Source organism: Apostichopus japonicus, chromosome 3, assembly GCF_037975245.1.
Source record: "Apostichopus japonicus isolate 1M-3 chromosome 3, ASM3797524v1, whole genome shotgun sequence".
Lineage (NCBI taxonomy): Eukaryota > Metazoa > Echinodermata > Holothuroidea > Aspidochirotida > Stichopodidae > Apostichopus > Apostichopus japonicus.
This window is the reverse complement of record NC_092563.1, coordinates 26431019-26450177: the sequence shown is the minus strand read 5'-3', so window position 1 is coordinate 26450177 and position 19159 is coordinate 26431019. Positions and strand designations below refer to the sequence as shown.

At 39.4% G+C, this 19159-nt stretch overlaps 1 protein-coding gene across 2 annotated transcripts; it reads right to left on the bottom strand.

Annotated features, from left to right (window-relative positions):
- Positions 1-736: 736 nt before the first annotated feature.
- Positions 737-15093, bottom strand: LOC139965655 (aquaporin-9-like). Of its 2 annotated transcripts, XM_071968257.1 has the most exons (8): positions 14820-15093; positions 13603-13723; positions 11603-11740; positions 11134-11246; positions 9568-9785; positions 8529-8668; positions 7332-7352; positions 737-1208 (listed from the first exon to the last, which is right to left on the bottom strand). In XM_071968257.1, exons 1-8 carry the CDS (start codon positions 14922-14924, stop codon positions 1132-1134), a joined length of 933 nt encoding a protein of 310 aa, XP_071824358.1. In that variant the 5' UTR covers positions 14925-15093; the 3' UTR covers positions 737-1131. The 2 variants fall into 2 exon arrangements, with proteins under 2 accessions (XP_071824358.1, XP_071824359.1); XM_071968258.1 differs by lacking the exon at positions 7332-7352.
- Between the last annotated feature and the right edge of the window lie 4066 nt (positions 15094-19159).

Here is a 19159-nt window from a genome sequence, read left to right as displayed (position 1 = left end):
ACTATCGCTGTTCTGCGCCAGGCACCAGCGACGCCCTTCTTATAAAAACTGGAACTGGTTAGAGATATCTGTGAAGAAAAAAGGTGAGTTTATAAACGTATTAAATTCACTAAACAATATACATGGATAAATAAGAAGTAAGGCAAAGTTTTTTTTTATTATGTTTCGAATGTAATAATCTTCACCAAAAACAAAAGATATATATATATATGCAAAGCGAAAGCTTTGGAATATGTGGAAAATATGAAAGATGAATATATATTTGTGTAGTTATTCAGCATACGTACTCTTATATAACTAACATGCTTTTGTTTTGTTGTTACCAAGAAAAGTATCACGTGCTAATTATCTAATAACTGAGAAAATTACGTTTGTTTTCATTCTGTAGTAACTTGTAGAATGGAGAAAACAATTCTTGGAATACCACCCAGTGTGTATTAAACCTGGACCTTAATTGCATTTACTATAAACATTGAAGTGCATCACCTCATCCCACCAGGATACACAAGCCACGCCCACACAATAAGTATGTAGCGTATCTATCACAAATACATCAAAGCGATTTGTTAACCAGAAAAATATGTCCGGAGATTTCCGTTCCCGCCCTTACCCCCTACCACTTACCCCAAAATAACTGTCCACCAAACTTTGAAACTCCACACGGTTGGGCTATAAGTATACTCTGAGGTATAAAAACCCGATACGTATAATAATTTACCTTTTTTAGCTACTTCTCCCGCCCCCCCCCCCCATCCCCTCCTTATTCACCTTCCGATTACTGTAAGCTCCTGCAAGCACCAAGATAGGATGCGATGGGCTGTCACCTATAGCTCAGCGAATTCCAGGACCAGGAAGCCATTCAAATTATAATAACAACCTCATTTAACTTCACTGAGCTCCGTGACCTGGTGATATGCATGCTATTGAGGCCAACACAAACCAACACCTTAGCACCTTAATAGATACGAACCGTCCGGTCACTTTCTACATAGAGGGCAGAATACACATGTATACTATGTAAAGTAACGATTAGCTTTATTGGGTAACTGAATATGTTGTTCATTGGCTTTCACGTTATATGGACGATATAAGAAAGAGTAGCCAATGGTGTAAATATCACGGGCCGTTATCTCAAACACCGCTCTGTTCCGTTTTTGGTTCTTCGACATCAACGTTGAAGCCGAAATTTTCATTTTTGTCATCTTCACCTGAAAAAATAAGTCACCATTAAAACAAATAAATAAATAAATTATATCAACACACCTGCTTGATATGTGTACCAAAAATAACGAACAAAAAGAAATGGATTGTCAAAAAGTAGTAATGTTAACAAAATGCCAAAGGAAATTCAGCCCCATAAAAGATAACTGTTCCTTTCGACAGACGAATAGTTTTCTTCAATACTTGAACAATGTTAGATGCCAACAAATATCATTATACACATACTAATTGTCAAGTTGTTCTTCTTGTAAAATGCATCTTGGTATTTAAATAGCCTACTACGTGACCATTATATCACTTTCTAGCATATTTACGAACAATGCCGGCACATTTTGTCCGTTCTATTCCATTCCTCTTAAAACTGGTTTATGTCTTGGGCTGTAACTTTAAATTATTCCGACCAAGCTAAGTGTTACACAGTGCCTCTCCCACCCCTACCCCCACCACCCCCACCCCACCCCACCACACCACACCTAAACGCCATCCAAAAAAGAAGAGAGATAAAGACCTAAGCAATAATCATTGTTTGGCTTCTCCAAATTCAGGATTAACTTTTTAATACGATGAATACAACTTTATCTCCACTAATATTTATTCCATTGTACCTGGTGCAGTTGTCGACGAGAAGTGTAACAAAGGCCTCTAATGCAATAACAGGCATATGTTACCGCCAGATTTGTGACTAATTTTACCCAAGAAAAATGCAGCTTCGTGCATGTATTAATGGTGTTCCGTACGAAATTTATAAGGAATATTTTCTCTTTGCCCACGAACAGTGCAACCAGCTAGTATCTACAAAATATAGTTATGACGTAATCACCTAATTTCAAACCTTTATGGCTGCATAAGCCTTGCCTTCTATACCCCTACGGGTAGGTCAAAGTTCTGTTTTTGTGCTTTGAGAAGGAAGCCACATTTTTTTTTCGATGTATGAGATTCATTTGTTATGACATTCATGAAATAAAGAGATAACGACTTGTAAATTTCCTTCTCTTGTTTGTACGTGGCGAAAAACGTTACGTAACTTAAAAGACTAATTAGCAATAATTAAGGAACATCATAAACAGCAACCCGTGTTGATGAATAACCTAAATAGCAAGTTTGAATTCATCGGCTTCTATCTTTGATTAACAGTGCAACTTCCTAATGTACATACGATAGGAAAGAAGATGTAGAGTGGGAAAAGACGAACATGTCAAAAATATATGTATAGAATATTTTATGGAGCGACTTTATAGTTTTTCGGGGGAGGGGTGGGGGCGCTTATGGGATGGGGAGGGAGACATCAGGAATCATAGAAGTGGATTTAAGAAGTACACGAAACCACGGCAATGTCAAACAAGAACACATTTGTACTTCCAGTGACAGAATTTTAGCAAAATTTTGTAAAAGTTATAAGATTTTATTTCCAAGAGCACAATACAAGACATATTTAAATGTATGATGTAATGATCTTCCCTTTTCCTCTTTTTCGGTTATTTTTTATTTTCACTTGTCGCTTCCAAAGTTGCAGGAGAAATATGTACAAGTTGGCGAATGACACCACTGCAGTAAAGCTTTATCAACATTTTCTATTTTACAAGGGCGTAGGAACCGGGGGGGGGGGGGCTGGGGGGGCGCCAGCCCCCCCCCCCCCAGTGAAAAATGTGGAGGGGCGGAAGTATCATTCCGCCCCCCCCCCCCGCTTCGCAAGTCAGAAAACCCCTTTTTCATTTCCAAATGAGAAAAAAAATCTCATTTGGAGCACCAAATTGCATCTAAGGCCTGGTGAAAATACAAAATTAAGTTTACAAAATGGAGTGGGTGTTGAAGTGTGCTATATTGCACCAAATTGCATCTGAGGCTACCTGGAAATGCAAAAAATTCCAAAGGGGAGGGGGACACCCCCTCCCCTTAGACCCCTCCCCCAGGCCGGCCATCAGTCTTCAGCCCCCCCCCCCACTCAAAAGTACCTTCCTACGCCACTGCTATTTTATTATGATTTTGCACTGAATATTGCTCAAACACATTAGTAAATTAACCGATGAGCGAAAATAAAGGGGAAAGGCGTTGTTTGACGAGAAAAATAAACAACTGTGAAAGAGGGTTGCCTTGAAGGAAGACTATGAAAGGATTTGTCAAGTATGGCATGCAAAATGCGTCGATTCCAGTTGAAGTTTATAGTCATCAAATATTGGAGAAATGGAAATTACCATGGTAACAGTTGGCAGAATCGGTTGAAGACCAATTTGCCTTACAGCAAAAGAAAGAGAACCCTTCAGCTGACCTGATTTGCGTATTTTAGATGAAATTGCAAATGGAAGTTTAAGATGAAAGAATGATGGATAGTCGAACCATAAAATGAGTGGGGGAGGGGGATGGGAGGGGGTGGAGAGTGAGATCATCCATAGAACATCGAGAGGTGGTGATAATGTTCTTTCTATGAAGAGGTCGCACTTCATGAAGAAAGTGGCATACAGGGGGTAGGAGCAGGGGTGCACGTGCCCTCCCCACTTTTTTTCCAAAATAGCAAATGTGCCCTACTGGCAAATGAAATGTGCCTCTTTGATGAAAAACTGTCTTTTGGATATTTTAAGCCTTTGTTAACTTTAATGTTTTATTTTAATTATTTATTTTTAGGCTGTACATGCTTTTTTCAAATGGCATCCCATATCTTTTTGTAGCCCGGTTAACAATAAACAATCTCAATAAATAGTATTATTGATAGCATACTAACACATCATATATATTTGTGTGATATGGCCGGTGTGTATCGGTTTATAGCATAACGAGTGGTGGTTTTGTAATGAGAAAGTGCCCCTCTGATGTTTTGCCCCCCCCCCTCCACTTTTTGGAAGCTGCCTACCCCCCTGGTGGCATACTGGATGCAAACATATCCTTGTAAAACTGAAAAGAATGAGGAGATGAAATCTCGGTAGGATGCATTAAACTGCCAAGGATATACCATTGACATAATAATATTGGCAGGTTTAGTATCGGATTTATTTTCGATCATAAAGAAGAAAGAAGCTGGAAAGGATAAGGACATGTGATGAAACAAGAACCATCAGCTTTCAAACTTAGGCCAACAATTGTGTTCCTGGATTTTTTTGTCGAGGATTTAACATGGTGCATCCAAGATTTTATAAATAAGGGGTGGTCCTGGGGTCGTTGAAGCCAACTTTCATGTAGGTGTCGAGACATCACCTCCCTCTCCCTTCTCCTTCCCCTCCCTCACTTCCGACCTACCCCAAATATAATAATTAAGATCCCATGATGCATTCTGAGAATTCCGGTATGAAGACTATTAATTATGTTTAAACGAACGATTGTGCTGATAGCTACTTTTTACAATGTTTTAACGGTTCCGCGCCTTTTTTTCCACTCCGGACGCGAACGAGTAAGGCTCTAATTTGTGATAGCATGTTGTGAATATCATTGCACTTTTGTGTCTAAGTTTCTATTAGCCATAACCTTAACCTTCTAATTTCTAACAGACAACAGACTAGTAAATAGACCAAGTTATCTTTCTCAATCAAGGCGGATAAGTCAGATTAAGTTATATATTCCGGTTTGATTATTCGGACAATATTTCCATCGGGTCTAATCCTAATCCAGACACCAACCATAATCCCGATGGTACGTGTTTATGGCTCCACGATAACCCCCTGTGCAAGGGGTTATGTTCTTGTGATAGATTGTTAGGGATATAGTGAAATACAAACAAGTCTAGCATAGGCTGCGGCACTGCGTCATGGAATGCCCAATGTTTATCTTTACCACCTCAGACCGATTAACTCACCCTGTACTATGCATTTCATACGGTACTTATTATATTTATATGCCATGTTTCTGAAAAAGAGCGTGTATGCACATTAAGGAAATATCAATCATTTCACTGATATTTTTCTTCGAGTTTTAGCAATCTTTAGCATACATCCAGTTTTTGAATTTGAGCTTGAAATTTTGCTTATAGCAAAGGACACGGGATATATATGGTTCCTTTGGGGTAAACTATAGGAAGCGGAATGCTGTAATACAAAATATCAGGAAGGCGGTTGGATAATGAGAATATACTCTTCATGATTACAGTAGACCAACAGTGGACGGAGGGTAAGGTAAATGCAACATGGCAGGATGGTTTGGGTTCCAACGAAATATACATAAATCTATGAACATCCATGCATACGTATACATAGCCAGAGGGTGCATGCAAGTACTATAGTTATTCGATTAAGAGTATGACTCAATATACTGAGGAATGTCCAGTCTTGTAGTTTGGTCTAGCTTTTAATCTGCTAGGGTATCTCAAATACATGGATGAGAGTCAGCCACAGTTCTTTTTTGTCAGAGAGGTGAAGAGGTGAGTTACAGTAAATCTTGGAAGTATTGTTTTAATATAATCTATATATATATACGCTGACTTTAGTCAATGTAGCAGTATTGAGTTACAATATTTTTCCTTCTAACATAAGGAGTTTTTCTCTTTTTAGTTTCATTAAGCCAAACTGGTATACTAAACCACCTTCGAATGAAACGGCAACCGCTTTATAAGTTGGTGTAGAAATTGTATCGATATCAAAATGAAAATGAGTTTGAGTTTTGCAGTTATAATGAAAAGAAAAAACAGTCTACAGAGAATTAATCTTGATCGTTTTCCTTGTTTGTAAGATGGTCTGGAATCTGGAGTGATGAAAAGATGGGGATGATCTGCGTGTTACATGAAAGAAAACGACTGGGTTGAAATTAAGAATGCACACGTCACGGCGTGGTTCAGCTGAAATGTTAAAACGGAAATTATAAGATGACGTAGCTTTACGAAAATATCATCATTGCGCCGCTTATTGGTGGGCTATTTTGATTTATCTCTGTTGCCACAGGGAATCATCAAGGTAAGTGGAGGGGGAGGGGAAGGGGAGGGGTTTGGTGCTTTACTTCTGGGGTACTGATCTCTAGCGCATTTGTGGAGATGTATACTCCTTTTTGGTTGGGATGGGTCGATCTCCATGACGCGCCATTCTCCATCTACACATAGCACCCCAACGGCTCAAAAGTGGTCACATCTGAAGTGAACAAACACAGTTATTTCATGCAGTGTTTATGACGTAGGTAATTAGAATTTACATAAAAAAGGGTGTTATTTGTTTACTACGTTATAAGTCGTATGTTCATTGTATAACATTAATACCAAGTAATGGAAATTAAACATGTTGGAGCATGCTAATATTAAAACCCAAATTTGTCTATTTCACTAACCATATATTAATATTTGAAAGAATGTCAACAAATGAAAGACAATATAGGAAACCCTTGATTCCCCAACTGAGATTCTAAAATATAAATCACGAGATATATGACTGAAAATTTTTGAAGTTTAAGAAATTTTAAGTCGAATACTTGAGTATCGGTATAGTGCAAATGGCGCCCTTAATTTAATAGTGAGATTTGTTATGACTCAAGAACAAGTCCATGCAAAGTATAAGCAGTCATTCCTCAAATTTGACATGGCCATTTATTATATAATATAGGTAAACTTTCTACTCGATATGTGTTTCATTATCAAATTGAAAATTGTGCAATTTGCTCGAACAGCCGATTTAAATTTAAACAAAAGTGGCTGGTTTTCAGGAAATAAATTCGTTTCCGTGATACTGTTTAACAATCACGGGCTTTGAATCAGTATTTTAGGTTATCACGTGTCCTTGATAGGGACCTAAAATAATAACAAGGGCGTAACAGGGGGTGGTGTAGGGACTATAAGATTTAGAGATTAGTTTATATTATGAAACAAAAATATTCCATTTTCCTGTCTGTTTCATGGGTGTGGAAAAGGGGATGGAGGTGGGTAGGCAGATGGGGAAGGGTAGGGCGACCCTGGCGAGATGTTGTCTACCCTCTACCCCCCCCCCCCCGCATTTTCCTTCTTTCTTTTCGTTTTCGATTCGTTTGTTTTGCTAAAGATCTATCAAAAAACACTCCTACGTTTCCTAATTAATTAAAAGATGAGAACATTGTGAGCTCGCATTCATTAGAATGTTGTATTAGTAATGTAAAACATTTGTGAATTATTAGGACCGGGAATCGGGGGGGGGGTGGGTGGGTATGCGATATTGAGGAGGAGACCAACTCACGCTTTGGAACTTTTTGGTAGTCTGAAATGGAACAAATATATTACAGTCAACAATAAATGATTGAATCTAACGATTCTCCAGTAATGAGGCTGTTATATGTATGGTGCACCCTGCTGCACTGCCCCGGTATGCATCAAGCTGTGGAGAAAACTTAACTTGAGAGTAACTGTTAATATAAAAATTGAAAAAGTACAGGCTTCTGGTATAGACTCATCTCATTTGGATTCTTCATCTATTGTTTTCTTTACCTAAGGGCATCCGCAAGGGCGGTGATGCTTGGAGTGTGGGGGGGGGGGGGCAATAGGACATCTTGAAAATCAAAGTAGTAAAAAAAGAAACACGCATTGCGCTCTCTCGTTAAATATATGGTTCATTTGTTCAACCGGGTTAAGCAGTTTAATGTTTAACTATGAATTGGTAAACAGTGTGTATTTCGATTGGATGACCGGTTATCGATATCCCCCAATCCTACCCCTCCCCAAGCCTCCTCACCCCTCCCCCGGGCCAACCCCGCCACTGCTAAGCTCATATAGACGTCTATAGTCGACATACCTGTTATGATATCGATGCATGGTGCACTAAAGAGGAGAAATATTGAATGTATCGTCCAATCGCAGCACGAAAAACAAATATGTATTTGATGCCCGTGATAATTTATGTAACTAGAGCGATAGGGTTACGTGCAAGGGCGTAGGAACCGGGGGGGGGCTGGGGGGGCTGCCCCCCCAGTGAAAAATGTGGAGGGGCGGAAGTATCATTCCGCCCCCCGCTTCGCAAGTCAGAAAACCCCTTTTTCATTTCCAAATGAGAAAAAAATCTCATTTGGAGCACCAAATTGCATCTAAGGCCTGTTGAAAATACAAAATTAAGTTTACAAAATGGAGTGGGTGTTGAGGTGTGCTATATTGCACCAAATTGCATCTGAGGCTATCTGAAATGCAAAAAAATCCAAAGGGGAGGGGGACACCCCCTCCCCTTAGACCCCTCCCCCACGCCGGCCATCAGTCTTCAGCCCCCCACTCAAAAGTACCTTCCTACGCCACTGGTTACGTGTATACAAAGGCATATGCATATATAGACACTTTGGTTACATACGCACAGTGTGCACAATCAAATATAGGCTACATACATGCACCTGTATATAAGCAGCGTATACATATTGCACAGAATAACACAAACTGCCGTCTTGAATCTTACCAATTTCTTTTCGGCTAGCCTCCTCTGTTTCTTCGTTAGGATGGTGGATCTCAATACAGAGCATATATGTCCAGGCACCGACTACAGAACCAACCAATGGACCAAATGTAGGAATAAACCACCAATGTTTTCCGTCATCCCTGTACACAAATAAATAATTCAGAATAATCAAGAATAAATTAAAAGGAATCAGAAAAGCTGAACTGTCAGAGTGTGATCTGTTTATAAGAAATGACAGGATGAGCGTGTGAGTTTGAGACGTAACACCCCTCCCCCTCCCCCCTTGCCCTCTCCAAATTGAGGAAAACAGCCCCCGCCATACAAAGGTGATATGCTGTAGACAGTATTTCCATATAATTAGAGGAGAGATTCTACTTTGGTTTATAGCTCTGAGTGGATCAATAATCGAGTGGTCCGATGACACTAGCGGAAGACTGAGAGGGACGGGGAATGGGGAGTGGAAGGGGGAGAGTGGGGGTGGATGGGGTATGTTATGACGACGGGGTGATATCTGGTGCTCGTAATCCAAAATACGTTCTTAGCATCCGAATTTCTAAATGCGACAAGCATAGCACTACATATTCCAATTAGTTGACAAACATACTGCAATACGTCGTTTAGGTTCGACATATAGGAGGAGTCCTTAAAAAGCAACTAAAATCAAGGCTTCCCCATGTGTGGTCCTCCCCCCCCCCCTCCCCCTTGCCCCCACCCCGCCCGCCCGTCACTTAACAAAGTACAGACTAATGAAAACTGTAATAACGAGAAGATCTATTTTATCGGAGAGAAATTTCAGACCAACCTATAATCCGCTTCCAGAATATATTATAGAGGTCCTTAACAACATTCCGTGATCTTCCTGTGTCCCTCTCTCTCCCTTCCCTAAATTACATATTTGTTTACGTTCACTTTTCGGTTCAGAAGATTTACTTGATGTGTGTATTTTTTTTAAAACTATTTTTGGGTGATTCCCTTGTGTTTGTATGTTTGTTCGTGTTTATGTCTGTCGGTTTCTTCTTATTCTTCTTAATATACTCACAGCCATACGTCCGGTCCGTAGTTAGCCAGTGTGCACATGATTCGTCCTGCGAAATCACGTGCTGGATTAAGAGGTGCACTAGTGTTCATACCATAGGACAGAATGATACTAGAAACGAGGATGCCAGCAGACAAGGGTACGAGGGTGAGGTCAGGTGCCATATTCCGTTTGTCTAACAATGCGAGAAGAAGCCCAATCAACAGCCCAGTGGTGATTATCTATGATATAAAACAATGAAACTGTATGACGTAACCAGTCACTTACATATCGAACCTATATAGGCTAAGTAGCTGTTTGCACTTCATTATCATGTAATTTTTTCCACTTGAGACTAGAAGCACTCGTGTTACGGGAGCAATATCATCCAACGAGGATCAAGGATGTTTTTTCACTATCTGATATGTACTCAGTGTAGTCTAGTTAGTCTTTCTTTCCTATGTGGAAGGGAATCGGCAGAACCTATACTTTCCTTACAAAAAATGGTATATGGTATGTAATGGTATATATGGTATATGGTATATAATGGTATATCTGGGTCAGCCCCCTCCCCCGCCCCAGAAGTAGCTACGCCACTGACTCAGCCTATATGTCACCTTTATATCGATCGAATGAGTTATATATATATATATATACATGAACGTATCGTCGGTAATAATGAGAGGAAATGTCACATCTGTAAATTGGGAGCATTGAATGTTTGAAACTATAGATTACTTTCTGTGAGTAATTCGGATTTCGACCACGTCCTTATAGCACCTCTCAGCACATTGTTTCCTATCGTTCCATGTGTCTATAGTAAACGCGATGTAAAGTGCAATGTTATCAACTTTTTAGTTCTGTTTTTCCAAATATGAGGAACAAACTTTAGACAATGCATGAAATGTCAGTTCATGAATATTCATGACAGAGCCAAAACAATTCGAGTTAAATCAAGCCCAATCGAGTCAAACCAAGTGAAGGAAAATCAAGTCAATTCAAGGCAAACCTATGCAAGTTAAATCAAGTTCACTTCATTTTAGTGAAGGCAAATATAGGGTAAAGGAAATGAGGTTAAGGCAAATCGAGTCAAATAAAAATCAAGGGATGTTAAGTCAATTCAAATCAAGGCATGTTAAGCCAAAGCTATATCAAGTCAAACGCATGTTAAGTCAAATCAATTCAAATTAAGGCATATTAAGACAAGGCCAATCAAGGCAAGTCGAATCGAGTCAATCCAAACAAATTCAAGGCAAACCAGTCAAGTCCAAGCAAGTCAAATAAAGACAATGCAAGGCAGGGCAACTGATGTCGAGTAAGGTGAAGTGAAAATACGTTCTCTCTAAATGTGCCTATTTCTTAGAAGTAAAATAATTTATATATTTTTCTTCCTCACTTTCTGCTTACATTTTAATCATGTCAAACTTCCAAGGTCTAAGTTTGATAGATTTCATCACCTTTGCTAGACTCCAACTCCCCCCCCCCCCCAGTCATCTTACTCCTCCTAATCACCCATGAATCATCTAGTCTTTACCAATGAGTATATTTAATCAACGTAGATTTACTACACACGATAGCTGTAAACTTTACCTGATCAAAAAAGGCAGTTGTATAACCTACACTCTCTCCAGGGAATGTGGTGAAGATGCCACATGCTGCTGTATGGTTAACCTCGTCTAATGGTACAGCGTTTTTTACTCCATCTACAGACAGAAATCACTTAAAGAATAAACTGGAGGGATTCACTTATCAAGGTCACTTAGCATTTATATCAGATCCGATACAATGAAGTTATATGTTATATTTATAAGGCATAACTGTATAAACAATAATGCAACTTGAAACATGTGTTATGTATTTCTCTTTTCTAGTTTGGGGAAAGAGTGCTATCATGCCTATAATTTAAAATGGCATATACTACACTGCTGGTTACCATACCAACCCGAGCCGAGCCATCTCTCACCTTGTCGTGAGATGGTGGATATAACCATGTCCACCCACCCACCCCACTCCCCCTCCCACTTCCGTGATTTACGGTACAGCTCCATTGTTCACTCACCATAGTATACGGAGTAACACACGACGCTGGCTACGAACGCACCTGAGCATTGGGCTAAACAATAAGGTAAAAATCGCTTCATGGGGAATTTACCAGTAACAGCCAGGCCTAGACTTACGGCTGGGTTTACGTGTCCACCTGTAAGAATGAAGGATTGTTCACATTGTTATCATGTTGTCTAACACACCTCAGTGTTGACAACTCTTATTTTAATATTCTTATATTCAGATGTACTTGTAAGGATTGGTGATTTAGTCTGCCAGAATTGTATATATATATATATATATATATATATATATATATATATATATATATATATATATATATATATATATATATATATATATATATATATATATATATATATATATATATATATATATATATATATATATATATATATATACCTATCTAGATATGTCTAGATTTATTTGTTTAAAATATCTTAAAACTTCTACGTTCATTTCACTATAGTGTATGCTTTTCACTCCAACTCTAGCCATTACTGAGGAAGGTCCCAAGGGGATTGAATATTTCAGTACATATATAGATACATTCACTTATACCGTATAGTTTGTATGTAAAGTTCACGCGCTCTTTGATTCCATCAAACACCAGAGGCACAAAAACAAGATTTGTGAACTCTCATTTAATTAATAAGTTCGTTCGAGTGCACACACACTGAACATACTATCCCGCGGACATAACGTTCAAATAAGGATCTATTCCTCAGTTAAATTGATTAAATTAGCCGTCCAGTTTTTATTTTCTGTCCAATCGGCCGACTATACGGACGATAAAAATGTAAACATCATAAATGGAATATTCCATTCTGGTCTGTATCACGAATTAGTCAATACACAAATTGTAAATGTCTTTATCACCTTCGTGCTTGACTATAGTAGAAAACGAATGACCAACGTAATTGTATAAAAAAAACATGTAAAATTTCAAAGGATGAGAATATCATATTTGGAGTCCGTTTAAGGGTATGTTTCTTCAACGTATGCGGAATATACAGCTGTATATTTTTTGTACAGTAACTCACAAAATAATGAACAATCTGTCCTCCCTTAAACTAAATAGGACTTGAATGTCTGTTCTACATTGGTAACCAGCAATAGCATCTTTGTTCCACAGAAAACAAGGTTTCAACAACAACAACAACAACAACAACAACAAAACAGATAATAAGCCTACTCAATTCCAATGCGTCGTGGTTACTGGCCAAACACATTTATGAATCTTTCACACAACATCAACAAAATTGTCTGTCAAATACACCAGAGCTGTTCAAATGTGGGCGCATGCAATTAAGGAGCCTCCCCCCCCCGCCCGCCCCTCCCCTTCTTCTTTTCTCTTTTCATAGCCTGTACAGCTTATGGAATAGCCTAGATCTTTTAAAATGATTGAACAAATTCAACTGTGGGACACGAAAATTTAGTTCTGTCCAAATATGAATTGGTAGTTATAGCAAACAACACACCAAGTCAACTATATCATTCTTGTTTAAGCTAATTGGAGCTCTTGTACGCATGCGTAACAATGACTTTTGAGTTTGTGTGTAGTACGTACTCGTCTCTCTCCCTGTGCCATTTTGAGAAAAGCAAAAGGGGATTTTTTGGGGCTAATGGAAGTTCGTTTGTGCAGAATCAGTACCCCTCACATTGTACAGTGTATAAATAATGTTAACATGAATTACGAGTTGGTTGTGTTTCTGAGGTAACTATACCATTCCTAGTATCTTGCACTATCGCCACAGCAGACGCTTAACCTCGATAATCCTGGTTCCCTTTCTGATAATAAACCACCGGTTAAACATTAAAGCTTTGCGTTTTATTCACAATTCTTCCACAACATACGTAGTTGTGAGAATAGCCTGCTTAGTATATAAAATCGAGCGGAATAGTGGTATGATAGTCAAGTATATATATAGCTTACTTTTTAGCTGGCTGTGAACCTTTTCATGGGCCCTGGATGTTGCTGGTCATTTTACTTACCTGACACTCCTAAAGCAGTCCAAATACCAAACGCCACCGCAAACCCAACTCCAAAAGCCGCCCACAGATGATTATCGGATCCACTAATGGCAAGACTTGCAAGAGCGCCATCTGCAAGTACCTGGACACGGGTTAAAAAGATATTTTTTTTGGCGAATGATTCTACAATCACCTATGTGTCGCTTTTTAAACCGTACGTGGTTAATAAGTGTAAATGAAGCTTCATCGTTGATTCTATCGTAGACGAACACAGCCGTCACCTGCAGTTTGCATATGTGTTCATAATATCCTTAAAGGGTGTGAAGACTCGCGCACAAAGAAACGTCTTATGCCGGTAATCTGACCTAGTTTCGAATGAGGTGTAACAGAAGTGTTAGACACCACCATCGATCCCAGAAAATACACACACAGCTTGCTACCGTCGGTAATTGTAGTGTATAGTCAATACATACACTACGGTCAATACCCACAACACAGTGTATAGCAGCGTGGACATCTCAGGTCTAGATGAAAGATAACAAGGTATCACGTTCATTACTATCTGCACTTTGTAGCGACAAGAAGAAAACGTCATTTGCAAGCAACGGAAAGTTAACCTTTTCAGAGCGCGGCACGCGGTTCGGGCGAGTCTTCAAAGCCTTTAAACAGACGTGACAGACCCCTGCCCCACCCCCAACCTCCCAGTCTACATCCCACACATATCTGTCACATGGGTGAGTGTCACCTTCAGGACGCCTAATCCTTTTCAGAAATGCAGTTCGTACGGTTACATATTTTACAAGCTACACATTTCCCTGTACACATCATCGAGCAGTTAATATTTCAAACTTATATTTCTGAAATTGTTCTCATGCATCTATGTACAATGCTTTGAGTGCAATTAGCTACTTTGAATTTCTACCTGTGTGCCTTTGACTTAGTGTCTATCTCTTCATCCCACACCCCCCCCCCCCCTATAGTTCTACTTTCTCACCCACTCCCTCTCACCGCACCTCAACCATTTCATTTCATCTCTCTTCAGAAAAGTAAAGAGAGCGACGATATACACACTCACCACTTACACCAGAGAAACTGTCAAACAAGAAGCTGCCTTCAACACATTCTTTCAATGTACTGCTTGTATCACCCCCCCCCCACCCCATCCTCTCTCTCTTCCAAATAAAACAAAAAATAACACACAAATATATTTATACACACATAAATATATATATACTCACCACTAAGATAAATGTCCCCAGAAATTCTGACAATAGACATCTGAATAGGTCATTTTGTATCGCCAACTTGCCCTTCAAATTCTCGACAAAGTTTTCGATAGACATGTCAAATCTCTGTATAGGTAGGTACAATAATATACAAGAGAATTATATTTCACTAATTACAAACTGAAGCTTGACGTCCAATCACCCTAATCAGGCTAACCACCTAAATGATCGAGTCGTCCTTGTCCGCACAGACCTCTACGCGAGAATGATACAAACAACTACGTTAAATCTAGGAAATCAATCACTATATCAAGAATATATCAATTTCTAAGCCCCCCCCCCCTTCGCTTTCCTCTCCCACATAGTTTGATTCATTGGTTTCTTTGACCTCTTACATTGTAAAAGTACTAAATAATATTAAGAAACCTTCACGGTTTTTGTACTATTTGAAAAAATGGCCAGTTTTACTCTACGTCCGTGCTCACGGGATTATAAATTTGTAACCTCTGACCACATTAAACTGGTCATCAGCTTACCTATAGGCTTAAAGTAGTTGGGTGTGCGGTATCATAACATGCGAAATTAACGATTTGAAAGTAGGTTTTAATTCCCATCATGAAATCTTTGTTCAACTAGGACCCTACTCCAATCTTTAGGCACGGTGACGCTACTAAATGGTGTATTTTAGTAGTTTATTGCCTAAAAATTAAATAACAATAGGCCTAATTAACTTCTGTCCGAATTTGCAAATGCATTGAGCGATGCCTTGGTAGTATATCTGTTCTGAAAGGCCCCGTTGAAACGGTCAATATCGGTTTCTGAAACGACTGTTGAGTAAGTAATGTGTACTTGATGGGGGCGATCAGGACTACTTTAAAAGGGAAATTGAGGAGTCATGCTATCATCTTATTTACACCTAACGAGAAAAGCAAAAACTGTGACTCGTGGCAACTGATCGGTTTGCTAAATCGTAGTTTGAGTTTTGTGTTAGTTTCAGTTTATTTCTCCAGATCATCTCAGTGAGGTATAAGAGACATTTACACGGTGCATTTCAATGACAATCCAGAGATTAACAAAATAACATATGACGTAATAGCCATAGGGAGTAAGAAGAAAAGAATGACACGTTCTTTCAACGACTTGTACTGAAGTTTGAGAGGAGAGGGTGGGGGGGGGGGTAGTGATAAGCTGACCGACATCGGCCCGGCATCTGATTGGCTGTTAGTAGAGGTACAGAAACAAGAACCAGTTAGCGTAGAAATGTCACGGAATCAGCCACCGAGTTCTTTGAGGAAAAACTAAACGACACTTTTGTAGCATGGAGGTATTGTGAGAGTAACACATTCATGTTTGTAGTGAGATGAACAGATGTCCTAAGTATTGGCTTGATGGCCAGTCTAGTTAGTACGTACCGGTACGTGTTAACATATAGCAGTTTGAGATCTATTGGAGCGACACCTCTGGCGTTAGGACTGGGCAGGTTCAGGACTTACAACCCAATATCAACTTGTAACCAACAGGGGGAGGGGAGTTGGTAGAAGAGTTTAGTTATTACTTCAACTTGTTCAGTTTATCTCCATCAAATGCAAACTTATGGTATAGAAGAGGGAATTTTTATGTAGCATGTGTGGTACTGCAGAAGGCCAATGACAGGAAAGTGTGGAGAAGAGAGGCAGGAGAAGAGGTGTGACAGAGGGTTAACAAAGGGGATATGGAGGAGGGGAACAGAAGAAAGGTTAGTCATGTCCTTCCTGAATGTTGAGCCATGAGGGTGAATGGTGCGAAGGAGTTGTATTCATAGTCTCTCTCTGCTGATTAGTACTAGGTCAGGACGGCTACCTAAGGATTCAGTCCGCTGTAGGGACATGTCATTAATGGTATGGATGGGAAGGTTAAAGTGTTCTCCAACCGGGGTCTCATTCTTCATGGAGTTGACTGTGGATCTGTGATCATAGAAACACTTCTTGATGGTGGGTTTGGTCTCACCAACATATATTGGATACCGCAAACTCAAACTACAGGAGATCAAATAGATGACATTAGTGGTTGTGCAAGTGATGCGACCCTTAGTCATGTGTGTGAGTCGGGTGCTGTACCTGGTGATGGAACTGGATTCACCGATGCAGTGGCTGCAGACGATGCATATCGAGGTACGATCACATTTGAAAGTACCATGCTGAATGGGTGTAAGGTTAGAAGTTAGAGGTGGAACAGCAGCACGCACAATAAGGTCTCGTAGGTTGCGGGGTCGTCTGTAGGCAATGATGGGTTTTTTCAGGGACGGCTCGTTTGAGTCTATTTGAAGTGAGGGTAATGTTGTGGTTGTTAGTGGTGATTTGCTGAAGAGGAGGAAGATTTGGGTGGAAAGTAACAACCAGAAGGAGCTTGTCGCAGTCTCTTCCCTTTTTGACCTTCACGGCCAATGTAGATGATCTGGATAGGGAGCGGACTCTCTGAATAAAGCTTGTAGTATATACATGTACAGAACTGATTCGTTGACTATCGTTATGCACTTAGGTGGTCACTTACACTTAGGCTCATGCTGAGTGAAGACGTTTATATATATATATATATATATATATATATATATATATATATATATATATATATATATATATATATATATATATATAGAAAAGATAAGGACAACATGTAATGCCTTTAAATCCAACATAATATTTAGAATAGAATAGAAATAACTACACGCTACACAAATTTTCGGACACCCTGGTCCTTCGTCAGGCGTAAAAAGAGTGATTGAAATCACGTCTACCGTAAGCCCCAGACTGCTCAAAGTGCTTGAACCCGGAAAGAAAAGCCATATCCCTATTGAGACCATGACAGTGTGAACGTACTTTAAGGATCAATTCGACCTCCTTCAAGTTTCTTTTATTATGGTCAGACAAATTACCCAGGATTATGGCAAACTTAAGACAGTCGATATTTTGTTGTGGAAGATTAAAATGTTCAGCCACTGAAAAACTGGTTTTGTTGAGTCTAATTGTGCTTTTGTGATTATTAAGTCGTAAACGAAAGGGAGTGGAGGTTTGGCCAATGTATTGTATATCAGGACAGAGAACACAAGTGATAAGATATATCACAAAGGGAGTGTAACAATTGTAAGGACCTGAAGGAGAGAGCTGAATGTCAGGGTCCGTGATCATGTGATGACAGACCTCACACCGGGGTTTACCATATTTAATATTCCCCTTGGGTTGGGGAGTGTCGGTGGAGGGTAAACGACTCCTAACAAGGATGTTACGTAGGCTGAAAGGTTGTCTTCTAGCAACTACAGGGGGGTTATTAAAAATGTCACCCATATCGTCTCCCAAGTTCAACGTGTTCCATTCATTTTTGACCAGCCTAATGAATGGATCGACCTGATCGCTGTGTGTAACGACAAATGGAATACGATGCTCTTTCACCTCCCTTTGCTGACTTTGAATCAATTTCTCCCTGGGAATTCTACAGACCTTATTAAGGGTTCTCTTCAATAATTTGTATGGATAATTACAATGAAGAAAGTGACCTATTAGGGTGGTAGATTGACTACGAAACTGTAGGGGATCAGAAACAGATGCGTTTGTAGCGAAGCATTTGGCTAAAGACAATTGACTCTTTAATATGAGATGGGTGAAAACTATGAAAGTCGAGATATGTGTGACGTATCAGTGGGTTTAGAATATACAGACGTGTCAATACGACTGTTAGATAGAGTGACCAGAGTGTCCAGAAACGCAACATGAGATTTTGATTTCTCCATGGTGAATTTAATGGAGGGGTGGAACAGATTGAGGCTATCTACAAACGCATCGAGAGACTGTTCCTCGTGAGACCAAATAACAAAGATATCATCAATGTAACGTAAGTACAGAAGTTATAGAAGATAAGAACTTTCAAGAAATCTAGATTCAAAATCAGCCATAAATCAGCCATAAATAAATTAGCATACGCTGGGGCACGATGAGGGGGTGCAGGCATGCAGAAAATACTTATCTGAGGACAACCACCAAAACGCTGAGGAGATCGCCCTACTTATAGACTTTATCCTCAGACACAATGTTTTTGCTTTTATGGACACATTATACATTCAAGCTAAGGGGACAGCCACGGGGACAAAAATGGCCCCAGCGTATGCTAATTTATTTATGGCTGATTTATTATTTATGATTTTATTTTTGATTATTATTAGTGTCCTATAATTAATGAAAATGCACAAAGTGCAGCAAACTGACACAGCCAAGTAAAACGAATCGGTCGTACTTACGTAACAATCTTATAACATACAATACAAAAATAGTTCATGATAATAGACCTTATACCCATTGTGTATACTATGGAACGAACTGTCT

Coding starts and splice junctions, on each gene's coding strand:
- LOC139965655 (XM_071968257.1), bottom strand. CDS start 14,924: ATGTCTATCGAAAACTTTGTCGAGAATTTGAAGGGCAAGTTGGCGATA. Junction 11,741..13,602: donor GACTGCTTTAGGAGTGTCAG/GTAAGTAAAATG, acceptor TCATTCTTACAG/GTGGACACGTAAACCCAGCC. Junction 11,247..11,602: donor GTGTTACTCCGTATACTATG/GTGAGTGAACAA, acceptor TTCTGTCTGTAG/ATGGAGTAAAAAACGCTGTA.